Here is a 13,530-nt window from a genome sequence, read left to right on the forward strand (position 1 = left end):
CTCCTTTGAAGTAAAGTTGAGCAGTTGATCCAAATAATATTATTGCATAAATGTTCACAAAAAGTTCCTAATTTTCAGACGTCGATCGTCTTTATCGATCAATCTTTAGCTTAAATGCGCGCACTTTTTTTCATCGATGACAATAAACAGCCTACAATTCAATAATCCACACCGACCACGCGAGCCATCATTATTAGGCTCTGAAGTCTGAAAGTCTCAACTTTAACTTTTGACCTTATACCAAATACTGAGCTACATCGCTGTTGCAGGTGCCATGCATCGAACCGCGGCTACACGGGCTATTTTCATCGGCGATTTTATCTTTCTAGCGTATGTTATTGTGCGAATTATATACGCAGTTGTATAAGCTGGACGAAGTAAAGTAACCTACTCTGTTAAATTTACTTAATAGCATACACCAGGAGAAGAAAACCGACGTCAAAAATCGCCCGTGTAGCCGGAGCTTCAAAGCATTGAGGAAATACGACTGGCTTTTATCGAATTTCTAGAAAGATTATTGTGTTAAACTGAACCACATTCGTGTCATTCGGCGTAAACCAAACCACTTATATATAGGTCTTACGATTGACAGCTCATATAATAATAAACAGGAAGACACTGGCCGCGATATTTTGTGACATCGCTTCTCTTTAAACAAACAGAGATTGTAAATAATGCACAATAAACCTTGTAAGCAAAGTTCACATGAATACCCACAAGTATACTCAGTGAAAACATGTTATGTTTAGCGTTTATCTTAGAGGTAACAGGATACATAATTAAGCTTAGGAGCTGGCGAACGTGACCCAGTGATAGTCTGATAGACGGAACGTGATGCGTGGGCTTAGTTTCGAAGCAATGTTCCATGCAATGCAAGCACACGCGATTAAATATTGATCAATCGTAAATTCGTGATGTTTTTTTACATATTTTCCTTACAAATATGGTTTAGTTTAGGCTCTTTTAGTTGAACGCTTGGGTTCGATACCAGCAGCTGTTTGTTGTGTTTGTTGATAAATGAGGGAAGTAAAATCTCCACGCGATGCGAATAAAAGTGTATAATAAACAGGAACAATCTGGAAGAATGGCATTTGGTGACCTGACATCCCACTGTTGAGGATATGTTTAAATAGTTGAACTTTTTTGGACATTTGAGTACATAATTATAAGGGTTTTCTGAAAATCCTCACACAAGGAACAAAGGGCAAAGGAATTTCTTAGAAGCTGTTTCATGTGTCACCCACGTTATCAACATATTCCCGCAAAGGAAATACGAAAATGAGAAATTAACTCGAATTTCCTCACAAAAAGTCTTCCATGTCAACTTCGAATGCTCTCCAAGTCCCAAACGACGTGAAATGACTTGTTTACACATCCACGTAACTTGCAAACTAGCGCAAGATGTATATCAGTAGATATTATATGGATATAGAATCATGACCTCGGCGTATTCAGAGCTTATCAGAAAAAAAATTAATCCTATAAAGCATAATTTTTTCCACACCTTAATCATAACCCTTGCATCAAATATAATGTCTTTTCATCTCAATTTTCCGACGTACATAGGAAATGGCTGATAGTGTAAGATATCTTTGTCAGTCATAACAGAAGCCTGGCGTTTTTTCTATCCGAGGTTTGTTTACCCGACCAAGTACAGACAATTATGCATTTTTCTCCATATGCACGATATAATATTTCTGGTGGAGTATTCACAAAGTCGATTTTCCAACTGCAAACCTATTTATAACCTCTGAAATGCCAAACATTTCCTGGGTTTCCGGTAATTAAAAACAATGAATTTGAAAACAGACAGTTTGCCGGCACCATCGCTGTGTTATGTGACACTGCTAGGGAACACTTGAACATCAACTACGAGAAAGACCGCCTCAAAGACTTTGCAACTGAGAAGTTAAAGATGTGAGTATAAACATACTTGTATACCATACCATACCATAGCGCCTTCAAATTAATTCCTTACCACACATCCTTATATAGGGGAAGTTTTTTCTGATATATACTAACTGCAGAATTTAAGCCTGACTATATAGGGAGATCAGTTTAAAATTCACAAAGCCATCCAGTATAACATAAACAAAATACGTCAAGTGTCATAATGGATTAACACGAGATTATCCTTACAGGACCTCTAGGAAGAACAGTTTAGAACTGATAGAGCTATCCAGTATAAATAAAGTTAGTTTAGTTTAGGTTTCCCTCTGTAGTAACACTGGATCAATAAGAGATGACCCTTACTGGACCTCTAGGAAGAACAGTTTAGAACTAATAGAGCTATGCAGTATAAATAAAGTTAGTTTAGTTTAGGTTTCCTCCTGTAGCAACACTGGATCAATAGGAAACGAACCTTACTGGACCTCTAGGAAGAATAGTTTAGCACTGATAGAGCTATCCAATAAAGTTAGTTTAAAATTTAAATACTGGATCCATAAGAGATGATCCTTACTGGCTTTGAAAAGAACAATTGAAAACAGCTCACAATAGGGCGACAATCCTAACAAGATTTCTAAGAAGGACAGTTCAAATAATAAAGTCAGTTTAGATTAGTCCAATTTAGCAGGCAAATTTATCTAAAACGATAATTCCATCCTGTAGTGAGCTAGTAACACTAGATCAACATCAAAGCTATAAGGCTACACTTAAATAAACATACACAATCAGTTTAGATTAGGCTTAATCGTTCAAACACTGGATCAATGAGACCTGATTTTTACTGGATCGCTGTGAAGAACAGTTTAGAACTGATAGAGCTATCCAGCGTGAAGGAAGTTAAGTCAAATTTAGCAGCAGCAAATTGCGATCCCAAATACTGTAATGATTGTAATCTTTAGTCTCTACGCTTTGAGGAAGTAAAATACATTCATTTGCATCAATTCAGTTAATTAGAAAGGTCAGACATAACAAATTAACCCCAAAACATTGTGTACAATATTGACCACCTTCCTGCTGTCACTGTTTTTACTCCGAGTCATATACACACCATCAGGCCCATCACCGAGTGAAAAACAGTTAAAAAAAACACGTGGTAATTAGCATAGTGCTTAAGGACGAATACAGATTGTCTTTATTAGAGGCCAAGGACCATGGCTGTTTGTCACTTATGTGCAAGGCTATCGCCCATTCTCTGGTTCGATATTCAACAATATAATTCGCCGAAGGCAAGCTATTATTTAGCGATGATGATCATTCACAACCATGACCTTTGCAACACTCATGCGGTAACGACGCTGCACTCTGCCATGAATATATTCTAAACTGTTCTTCCAAGAAATCCAGTAAGGATGATCTCTCATTGATCCAGTTTTACTACAGGAGGAAACCTAAACTAAATTAACTTTATTTATACTGGATAGCTCTATCAGTTCTAAACTGTTCTTCCTAGAGGTCCAGTAAGGATCATCTCTTATTGATCCAGTGTTACTACAGGAGGAAACCTAAACTAAACTAGCTCTATCAGTTCTAAACTGTTCTGGCTAGAGGTGTAGTAAGGATAATCTCTTATTGACCCGAACAAATTTTCTGAAAATGCCCGAATCTCCATGTAATGTGGAAACATCGGGCGACTTCTACCGTTCTACGTTATTTGATACTGGGTTTCTGGTTATGGAATGCGGTAATAAACGGCACTTAGACAAACAAGCCACTTTACATTCCAACCGCAATTTTAATTTTCAATTTGCGAGAAACTGTCAGCTCACTTTTTGACACCTGTTCCCAACAAGGCAAGCTTTGAGTTCGGAGAAAGGGCGACTTAACATTTAACAATCGCGTGGTTGACGGCTACTAGCCAGCCTTGATCGAAATAAGAATCGAAGGGAGACAGTGAGGTTGATTTTCAAACCTCTTTCGTTTCTCTGCGAGAATGCTCGCGTATTTGACCAATGTCAGCTGGTCCCAATATATTCACAGAAACCCAGCAGCAGAGGTCAATCAAGTCGAGCGTTGTCAAAGGTTAATCTCATACGGCCAGAACTATATATTTGTTTACTACGTGTTTGAGTAAGGAAGTCGCAAAATGAGGGATCGATTATTTTGTGGGAAAATAAAATCTCAGCAATGTTTGCTGGGTATCACATTTCAGGGTGGGTCAAAAGAGCGAAACTTGAGCTCCCATTATGTTTGTAATGAAATTTGGTCCAACACAATGTGACTGCTGAGAGTCGGATGTAAACAGAACTGTGATCTGGACTGGCGTCGTAGGACAACGGATTATGGAAATACAGAAATCCAAAGTACTGTCGGGTCACTTAAAGGTGGCTCTCATACCATGCTTAACTCAGTCAACTGAGAGAGAACACAGGAGAGACTTAACTCTACTCACATGAGTTCTGTACAACATCAGATCACTTAAGTAGCTCTCATTCAAGAACATGTACCACCTCTGCATGATCTAACCATGCTTAACTCAGTCAACTGAGAGAGAACACAGGAGAGACTTAACTCTACTCACATGAGTTCTGTACAACATCAGATCACTTTAAGGTAGCTCTCATTCAAGAACATGTACCACCTCTGCATGATCTAACCATGCTTAACTCAGTCAACTGAGAGAGAACACAGGAGAGACTTAACTCTACTCACATGAGTTCTGTACAACATCAGATCACTTTAAGGTAGCTCTCATCATCCAAAACGACAACACAAACCAGCGAGCACCGTAATAAAAAATCACCCTTTGAATGCAAAACCCATCCATTCCCGGGTCTGAAGTCCGTCTGAAACTCAGTCCAGGCCTCACGCGAACTGGCGCCACATATTGTTCCTATAATTCAAAAATCTGATGACTGCTTGATCTTAATTATCGGCTGTTAATAGAACACTGTAAAGCTTTATGACAAAATCTCGCCTTATATAGCGTGACCAACCATGGCAACCGCTTATCAAAGTATATCATGTCAGTATGAGTGTTAATGGATACACTCAGTCACGCCACAGTCAGCTTCCTAACACAAGACCGCGCTCAAAACCCACAGAGGTGAAGCACGTTTAAGACAGACACACGCTTTGAGAGCTCACGAAATCGCTTTTTGGCCGAAGGGGTGATAACTGCGTGTACTCTAAGGTAGGTTCCAGCCACTGAATGCTTCGTTACTCCGCAGGAATGAGAGGTAACGCAGTCTAATATTAATAACAAATGAGTTAAGGTATATTTGTTTCGTCACGCAAACATACCTATTGTGTCTATGGCTAGTCCTTAACCTTTTCGCCTTTGTATTTTAGGCTGTTTCCTAAACTACATACATAGGTCATGGCCGCCGTCGCGTGGCGAGAAGGAGCCTCACAAACTTCGCAGGAAATTGCAGTTGTGAAGGGAAGCACAGCACAAATCGAATGTGCCGTGTGCGGCGACAAAAGCTCGGGCAAGCATTATGGTGTATACACATGCGAGGGCTGCAAGAGCTTCTTTAAACGAAGCGTTCGTAGAAATCTATCCTACACATGTCGTGGTTCAAGATCCTGCCCGATCGATCAACATCATCGAAACCAATGCCAGTTTTGTCGACTTAAGAAATGCCTAAAGGTTGGAATGCGTCGTGAAGGTAAGTGTGTTTCACATAACCATTGTCTAACCGAAACGTTCATTGTGACCATGAAACGTTTACCCAAGCTACGACAAGGCTATCTAGCGTTGCCGTATACGGCCTCATGATGAAATTGATTTCTCGGGTACAAAATCAAGGAAACATACGTGGTCTCAGCACATGACAACAGATTATGGTACGGTTTCCTAAACGCATCACCTATGAGTTAAATTGCGCCCACTTAAACTCTCTATATCACTGAAAGCCGAGCAAAGATCTTTGCTATTTTCCTCGGACATAAACTACAAGTTTCTTCGAAGAAACCCATTTGAAAATTCCAAGACAAGCATAATTTTATTGATCAGTGGTAGCTCATTTGGTATGACTTCCTTTGCAAACGTGAATCAATATCAAGGCCAGAAACCTAAACTACAGAACTAAACGTGCTTCTTTTCTATTCCTTAAACGTTTCCCTTGTTCTAAATCCCCAACAAAGATTGTAGTTATAAAGAGCTTCGAACGTTGGTCCAAAATCTGGGGTCTAAAAATTTTTGGAACAGCGAATGATATGAGCATGCATTACATACAACCCTGTGCCCTGTGGCAAGACTTCCTCCTCTTAATGTCTGACCTCAGCTAAAATGAAATTGGTTGTTCGTTCTCTCAAAACGAAACCAAGGCACTCAGGAGATTGCTTGTACTGTAGCCCTGTGGTACACAGTTTACATACGATAATATCAACTATGTTTGTGCGGCCTGGTACAGCCAAGGTCTAAATGAAACTGTCTGACCTATGTTACATGCTGCGGTGAACTCTCTTAATAATCCGTGCAACTATATATGTTATGAACTCTGAAGCACTTGTAGCTTATTAATGTACATTATTTTAACATTACGGCACATCTTTCTAAGAGTATTACCAACGTGCGTAAAGTGTGTTTATCATAGGAGCTAAACAGCAAGGTGTTAGGTGCATAATTTTGACCATTGAAGGAAACCTTTCATGGTTAGAAAGCAATAATTGAAACTTGCATTGCTAATTTATGCAACGCTCAAATACTGCTCGTAACAATAGGATTTCCAACCGCAAATCTGGCCGGATATTTTACGTACGGTTTGCGTTTGATGGCATCAGAAAATAGGCAGAGTTATATAGTGAACGTTAATCTCGTTCGTGGAATTCAACTTCCCGAAAATGCAGAGTTTGGCTTAGGCGTATGAAATAACACCCAAAAGACGCCTTCTTAAACTTGAAGTATACACTATACACGCTATACACAACGTCCGTTGGATCTACGGTTGGCAGAATTCAGTACATTGTATGATAATTTCTGTGTAATTACGTCCATTTTGAACAGGACATCCCTTGCGTAAACCGTCTGGCTTTGAACAGCATGAAACTGCTGCTACTTTTTTCACAATGGGCACCTCAAAACTGACCTCTGGCGTTACACCAAGCCGGCAGAATATGACTTCGGGTCTGAGATATTGGAGAAAGCATTATCTGTAAAAGCGATAGAGCGATCATGCAACTTGCTTATACGAAAAAGAGACATGAGTTGTTCATTTGCAAGTGAACTATATCCACTGTTGAAACAGCATGAAATACAATTAACCGTCTTTTGCATATTGCTAATTCAGTCGACCAATCAAAGAAAAATTGCAAAATTTCACTTTTGACCTGGGGAAAAAAGGCAGGTTTTGTGTACTAGGGATTATAATAAGCGGTCATAGTTCGTATAATATTGTGAGAAAGCTTGATTCGCCCGAAATCTCTCGGGCGCGCTAAACGGTCTAGCTAAAAACAGCATGGAAGACAAAAGACTGTATTCAAATTCATAACTGCCGTAAGCCGCGGTAACCCAAAGTGTGCGAAATGGGAGCTTCATGAAAGCGTCAGATTCGTTGCATGTATTCAAGCACCGAATATTTCTTAAAAAACACAACAATAACACTTATTTGTCCTTCAAATTCGATCCGCACAGAATGGCGTATAGAATAACAAGGAAGGCGACACATCGATTTTGTAACCCTAATCCTCCACTCGATTTCCTACAACTATTCTCAATTGCAATAAACAGTTTGTATTTCTGACAGAACTACAGCAAACACTCGATGAATTACCATGCGATATTACTATTTAACGACACAAATTGAATACTATATGCACAATGCATTAGCATGCGAGACAATGCTGTGTTGCGTTGAAACGTGCTTACACGCAATGTGATATTCGAAACATTCGTTAATCTATTTCGCTTTGTTGGACAGCTAAACGTATTATGCGTTTGCTCGATGGCAAGGTATAAACTTTATGTCTCCGTGTGGGTGATGAAGCAGGGAAGTATGCAACTATTAAAAGCGATAAAGCGACCCTGTCTGAACTTAGGTAACCCCGTCTGGTTTTCGCAAAGGATTTTCAACCGCCATTTCACATTCCACTGCGTCCAAATATAGGAAAGATAAAATGCCTTCTCTCGTGTTCTCTCGCCAGCAATCCACGGCAATTCTGCCTACGCTAAGGAGAATACGCTAGTACTATGAGAAAAAGAGTGCATTTCTTTGCATGTTGATGCATGTATGAGCGACACACCGCTTTTATTGTGTCCAAAGGTCTTAAGGTTGGCTAATGAAAGGTTCTTTAATCTTTTGTCTGGACATCATAGCGCAAAGTTTACGGGTAGCATTCCATCCGAATGGAAATGTTGGACTAACACAGTCACTTTTTCTTAAAATGTGTCGCTTTGAAAAGGGCAATCGTGATTCTCCGCAAGGTACAAGGAAGCATTTTGCCCTAAAGGCATTTTATAAATTCTCTTCAATTGATCCCATTAAAGATCTTATTTCGACTTTTTAGAATGCGATGTGTTATGCAACAGATGTCAGGATTAGATATAATCTCATTGATTTTCAAAACTTTGATTCCTATAACACACATGCCTCGTGATTTGGCTGCATGAAATAACATTCATTTACACCTCTTTCGAAAAACCTCGCTAAACATCATTTGGCAGAAAGAGAAAGTGGGAGGGTTGCTGGAGGTAGGCCAAAAACGAGGATACTTTGGTATGGATTACCATCTGTGATCGACTTCCTGGACAATGGACAGTAAATTTCAGGAAGATAAATTCCCCAAGAGGGCAAATATGTTATCCTCAATCGAAATATAACCTTTTAAAAATTTGATGAAGTTAACCCCTGGCCACCCTCACCCCTCTTACGCTGACCCCAGCCCCCTGTAGCCTGTGCACAATAGCAGGGAGGAGTGGGTACCCTTGCACCATCCCTCATTACATCGATTGGACGCGAAAAAAACGCGTCGTCCGGGAAAAAGTGTATTTTCTTAGTAACTGCACGATGTCGATGTCAGTTTACCGTGAGCAATGCTTTGATATGTTTCATGTTTGTGCTCAAGGGAATGCTGTTACACTTTAATAAAATATGTTAAGTTGATGATGATTAAGCAAAGCCTCAAGGGTCTCAATCAGGTGCTCTGTACAGCCTTTGTTGTCATTTAGCAGAACGTACGGAAACCTATCATAATCATTTGTCGGTTACCCGTCACAATATTCGCCTTGGGTCACAAACTCGCATAGATATATAAAAAAACGAAGCCTAAATATCAGTGGTCTCTGCAAGGTATTTTCATAAAAAAAAGATCATTCGAAGCAGAGTGCGGGTAATTTATAAACACGTCGATATTGCTCAATCTCAGTATATGTGTGCGCAAAAATAACCCCCCATAGTTTAAACTATACAATATATTACGGTTTTTGAAAAGACCAACCAAGCATCTTGGCTTTATCGCGCTTTACGGAAGGTGGTTTGGCAATCTGCAGCGTTTATCAAGATGATAATTAGGAAATACGAAACCAAGAGATTCCAAAAGTGTCTATTTTTGTGGCGTTTATGTTTTAAGCTAAGACGTGCAACTTCCCCACACTTTGGAAATTCTGATCATACCTTCAATTAGCACTTTAAAATCAAGCGTGTATATTGCTCTGTTAATCCACGTAATTCCAATAGGTAAAAAGAGATGATGTATCCCGTACTTAGAACCATCTGGCCCCTTCCTGAGACCCTAATTCTCCTTGGAATTTTCACCGTTTTTTTTTAATCTACACAAAAATAAAACGAGAAGCAGTTAAGGACCGACCTTGACCTTGTGTGAAAGTGTTTAAGAGCCCCCTTAAGTCTATTTTCACTCCTCTGATGAAGATATATGAAAGTCACCGAGGTATTGGAATGCAACTAAATATAGAGTACACTAAATTCAAAGATATAGCTGCAAAATATTCTATATGAAAAGAGATCTGCTTTGAAAAGAGATCTGCTTTTAAGAGTTATTATAGGCTGGCAGTATATATTGCTCTGAACGACTGCATTTGGATTGAATTAAATTCAGATCTACAATTTAGATCATTATAACTCGAACAAAGAGCTTTGAAAAAATGCTTGCATATCAGCATATGCAACCTCCTCGATATTGGTTCAAAAGTAATGCGCTCTGAATTATGCAGAAACCTTGCACTATTCCACTTTGCCTAACCACAAGCAATTCAATTTGTATTGCTGGACAAAAAGAGTCGGCAAAACGGAGAGAGGGTGTGTAACAAAACAGCAACAAAATCGCTCAGCCTTGACCTCTAAATACTGCTCTAATTCACTATGATTACACTCAATTGATTGGGCAAAACGTGACATGGGTCTAAGGTTACCACCACATGTCACCGCATGGGGGTTAACTGTTAGACAATATAATCAAATTCTATTGCTTTGACCGCAAATTTAACTCCGTTTGTCTGTTCTGTGACTATAGCAGTGCAAAGGGGACGATTGCCGGCCTCCCAAGTGCCGGCGTTAACTCAGGGACAACCACAGAATGGTGAGACAAACGGAAACTCGTTCATATCTGGTTATATTACGCTGCTTTTGCGAGCTGAGCCTTTTTCCACTGGACGCTTCCAACAACCGGGAATAAATATGCCTTATGGAGTGGTTGGTATTGAAAATATTTGTGAGATTGCCGCAAGGTTAGTATCACTGTGTATATATATATTATCTTTAGTCTGTGATGAAGGACTAAATATTGCACCTTAGGGTTTCCTCTTGTAGTAACATGATTAACACTAGATCAATAAGAGATGATCCTTACTGGATCTCTAGGGAGAGCAGTTTAGAACTGATAGAGCTATCCAGTATAATAAAGTTAGTTTAGTTTAGGTTTCCTCCTGTAGTAACCCTGGATCAATAAGAGATGATCCTTACTGGACCTCTAGGAAGAACAGTTTAGAACTGATAGAGCTATCCAGTATAAATAAAGTTAGTTTAGTTTAGGTTTCTTCCTGTCGTAACACTGGATCAATAAGAGATTATCCTTACTGGACCTCTAGGAAGAACAGTTTAGAACTGATAGAGTGCCTGTCCAGTATTGTAACTATCCAGTATATATATATATTTGACTTTCATTTATAGATTGCTATTTTCGGCAGTTGAATGGGCAAGGAACATTCCCTTGTTTCCAGACCTAGCTGTCACAGATCAGGTAGCACTACTTCGTTTGACCTGGAGTGAGCTCTTCGTTCTAAACGCTGCCCAATGTCCAATGCCGCTGAACAACCCGAGCCTGCTGGCTACGGCTGGGATGCATGCAAATCACATGAATTCAGATCGAATGGTCTCGTTCATGGATAATATTAGAGTGTTTACAGATCAAATTGAGAAGTTGAGAAATATTCACGTGGATGCTGCCGAGTATTCTTGTTTGAAAGCGATTGTATTGTTCACCTCAGGTAGGAATCGATTATACAATTCCTTTTATTGGATGAAGTTTGATCAAGTGTTAGGACTGGATGAAGTTTGATCAAGTGTTAGGACTGGATGAAGTTTGATCAAGTGTTAGGACTGGATGAAGTTTGATCAAGTGTTAGGACTGGATGAAGTTTGATTAAGTCTTAGGACTGGATGAAGTTTGATTAAGTGTTAGGACTGGATGAAGTTTGATTAAGTGTTAGGACTGGATGAAGTTTGATCAAGTCTTAGGACTGGATGAAGTTTGATCAAGTCTTAGGACTGGATGAAGTTTGATCAAGTCTTAGGACTGGATGAGGTTTGATCAAGTTTTAGGACTGGATGAAGTTTGATCAAGTCTTAGGACTGGATGAAGTTTGATCAAGTCTTAGGACTGGATGAAGTTTGATCAAGTCTTAGGACTGGATGAAGTTTGATCAAGTCTTAGGACTGGATGAAGTTTGATCAAGTCTTAGGACTGGGTGAAGTTTGATCAAGTCTTAGGACTGGATGAAGTTTGATCAAGTCTTAGGACAGGATGAAGTTTGATCAAGTCTTAGGACTGGATGAAGTTTGATCAAGTCTTAGGACTGAATGAAGTTTGATCAAGTCTTAGGACTGGATGAAGTTTGATCAAGTGTTAAAGATTTGATCAAGCTTCTTGATCAAATCTTAGGAAACCTGGAGAGCTAATACATATAATTTAGGCAGATAATCCATACACGCCCAAAACTAACCAAACCCTCTTTCTGATAGACGCCTCTGGTCTGAGCGATCCACAATACATTGACAGTCTCCAGGAGAAGACTCAATGCGCTCTGGAAGAGTACACGAAGGCTCAGTACCCGAACCAGCCAACAAGATTTGGAAAATTACTTTTACGACTTCCTTCTTTGCGAACGATAAATTCTTCGGTCATAGAACAGCTGTTCTTTGTACGACTAGTTGGAAAGACGCCAATCGAGACGTTACTTAGAGATATGCTGTTTTCGGGAACACCTACAACCTGGCCATGAAATTGATGCGGAAAAAATATGCCAAAAGCGACGAAGTTATGGATACAAAGCATAGAGGATGATGTTATTCATCGCTTGATACAGTGTACTTTAGCCTGGATGAGGATTTCTAGTTTAGTTTTACAACGACAGCAGGAAACTTTCTGTGATTTTTAGACGGAGAACATCTGAAGATTTAGTTTAAAAGATTATGTGGAGTAGACCTAGATCATATGAAGACCTGGAACGAAGAGGACTATCCTAGATGAAAATGTAGTTATGAATCACTTCATAGGAAATATCCAGAAGTTTTATCGTGAATAATCTGGGGAGTCGTGGAGTTCGTGCGGTCGGGAAACATGAGTTTGCAGATGGATGGAGCAATTTCTTGTAACTTTGGAGGAAAGCATCGCTCTCTAAGAAATACAGCGGTTTCTGTTCTGGTATTTTCGTAGAAATATGTTAAAATTAAGACGAACTTAGATTAGTTTTTCACGTGCGTCGACGCGCCATTGGATTGGCAAGATAACCTCACAGAGTGTCAACAGTGTTTTCGATTTTGGGCATGCAGATTCAAGAGAAACGCCAAATTCGACCCAAATTCATTGCCGTCTGGTTCTGCTTAAAGCAATTAAATCCCGTGTGCAAGGCTATAGCAATGATATCTTACTACAAATTGCAATGACTGCAAATTACAATTCATTTCTGAATGAATAGTTTTGTCTGTGTTTACCATTTTCATATGCTGTCATGAAAATAGCAATGATAAACACGGGCCATAAATTCATTCCAGTCTGACGAACAATAATACGCGACAAATTGAAAGCACTCTGAGACTCTGCCAAGACAAGTCTAAAGACAAAGTTCAACTGATATATTTCTGCGTGTACTTGCGAACGTCTTTAGTCTAACGAGCTAGAATTTTCCCAAAACTTTATATATATGTACCCAGAGACATTAAAACTATATATTCTTTTATAGAAGTATCGTATCAAAAACGGATTATAAATCTGGCTGAGCAGGACAAGTTAAACAAGTTCAGTCGCTGTTTTTGAAAAGCATTTTATAAAATATTTTGTGTAATTTTGTTATCAAGCTAAAAGCTGGAATATTTCTGTGTTTTTTAACGTATTTTTTTATGTGTGTATTAGACTAGGTCATCGATGTTTAACATCAAAATTTTGCAAATTAAAGATATTTTTGTTATG

The 13,530-nt window shown here is 39.2% G+C and overlaps 1 protein-coding gene and 1 long non-coding RNA gene across 4 annotated transcripts in view; one reads left to right on the plus strand and one right to left on the minus strand.

The window, feature by feature from the left end:
* LOC114529515 overlaps positions 1-13,530 on the minus strand; it is a 30,383-nt gene that overhangs the window by 14,164 nt on the left and 2,689 nt on the right. For both annotated transcript variants that reach the window (XR_003687639.1, XR_003687640.1), the window contains exon 2: positions 9,501-9,655. This is a non-coding gene — a long non-coding RNA (uncharacterized LOC114529515). The remainder of the gene's footprint in view (positions 1-9,500; positions 9,656-13,530) is intronic.
* LOC114529511 (COUP transcription factor 2-like) lies at positions 1,859-13,507 on the plus strand. 2 transcript variants are annotated; one of them, XM_028551330.1, is made up of 6 exons: positions 1,859-1,917; positions 4,871-5,077; positions 5,236-5,555; positions 10,357-10,570; positions 11,013-11,329; positions 12,084-13,507. In XM_028551330.1, the coding sequence occupies exons 3-6, from the start codon at positions 5,264-5,266 to the stop codon at positions 12,341-12,343; spliced, it is 1,083 nt and encodes a 360-aa protein (XP_028407131.1). In that variant the 5' UTR covers positions 1,859-1,917; positions 4,871-5,077; positions 5,236-5,263; the 3' UTR covers positions 12,344-13,507. The 2 variants fall into 2 exon arrangements, with proteins under 2 accessions (XP_028407131.1, XP_028407132.1); XM_028551331.1 differs by lacking the exon at positions 1,859-1,917 and having other exon boundaries at positions 4,864-5,077.

The sequence above is a fragment of the Dendronephthya gigantea genome, unplaced genomic scaffold (assembly GCF_004324835.1).
Source record: "Dendronephthya gigantea isolate DGI-Jeju-01 unplaced genomic scaffold, DenGig_1.0 000056F, whole genome shotgun sequence".
Taxonomy (NCBI): Eukaryota; Metazoa; Cnidaria; class Anthozoa; order Malacalcyonacea; family Nephtheidae; genus Dendronephthya; species Dendronephthya gigantea.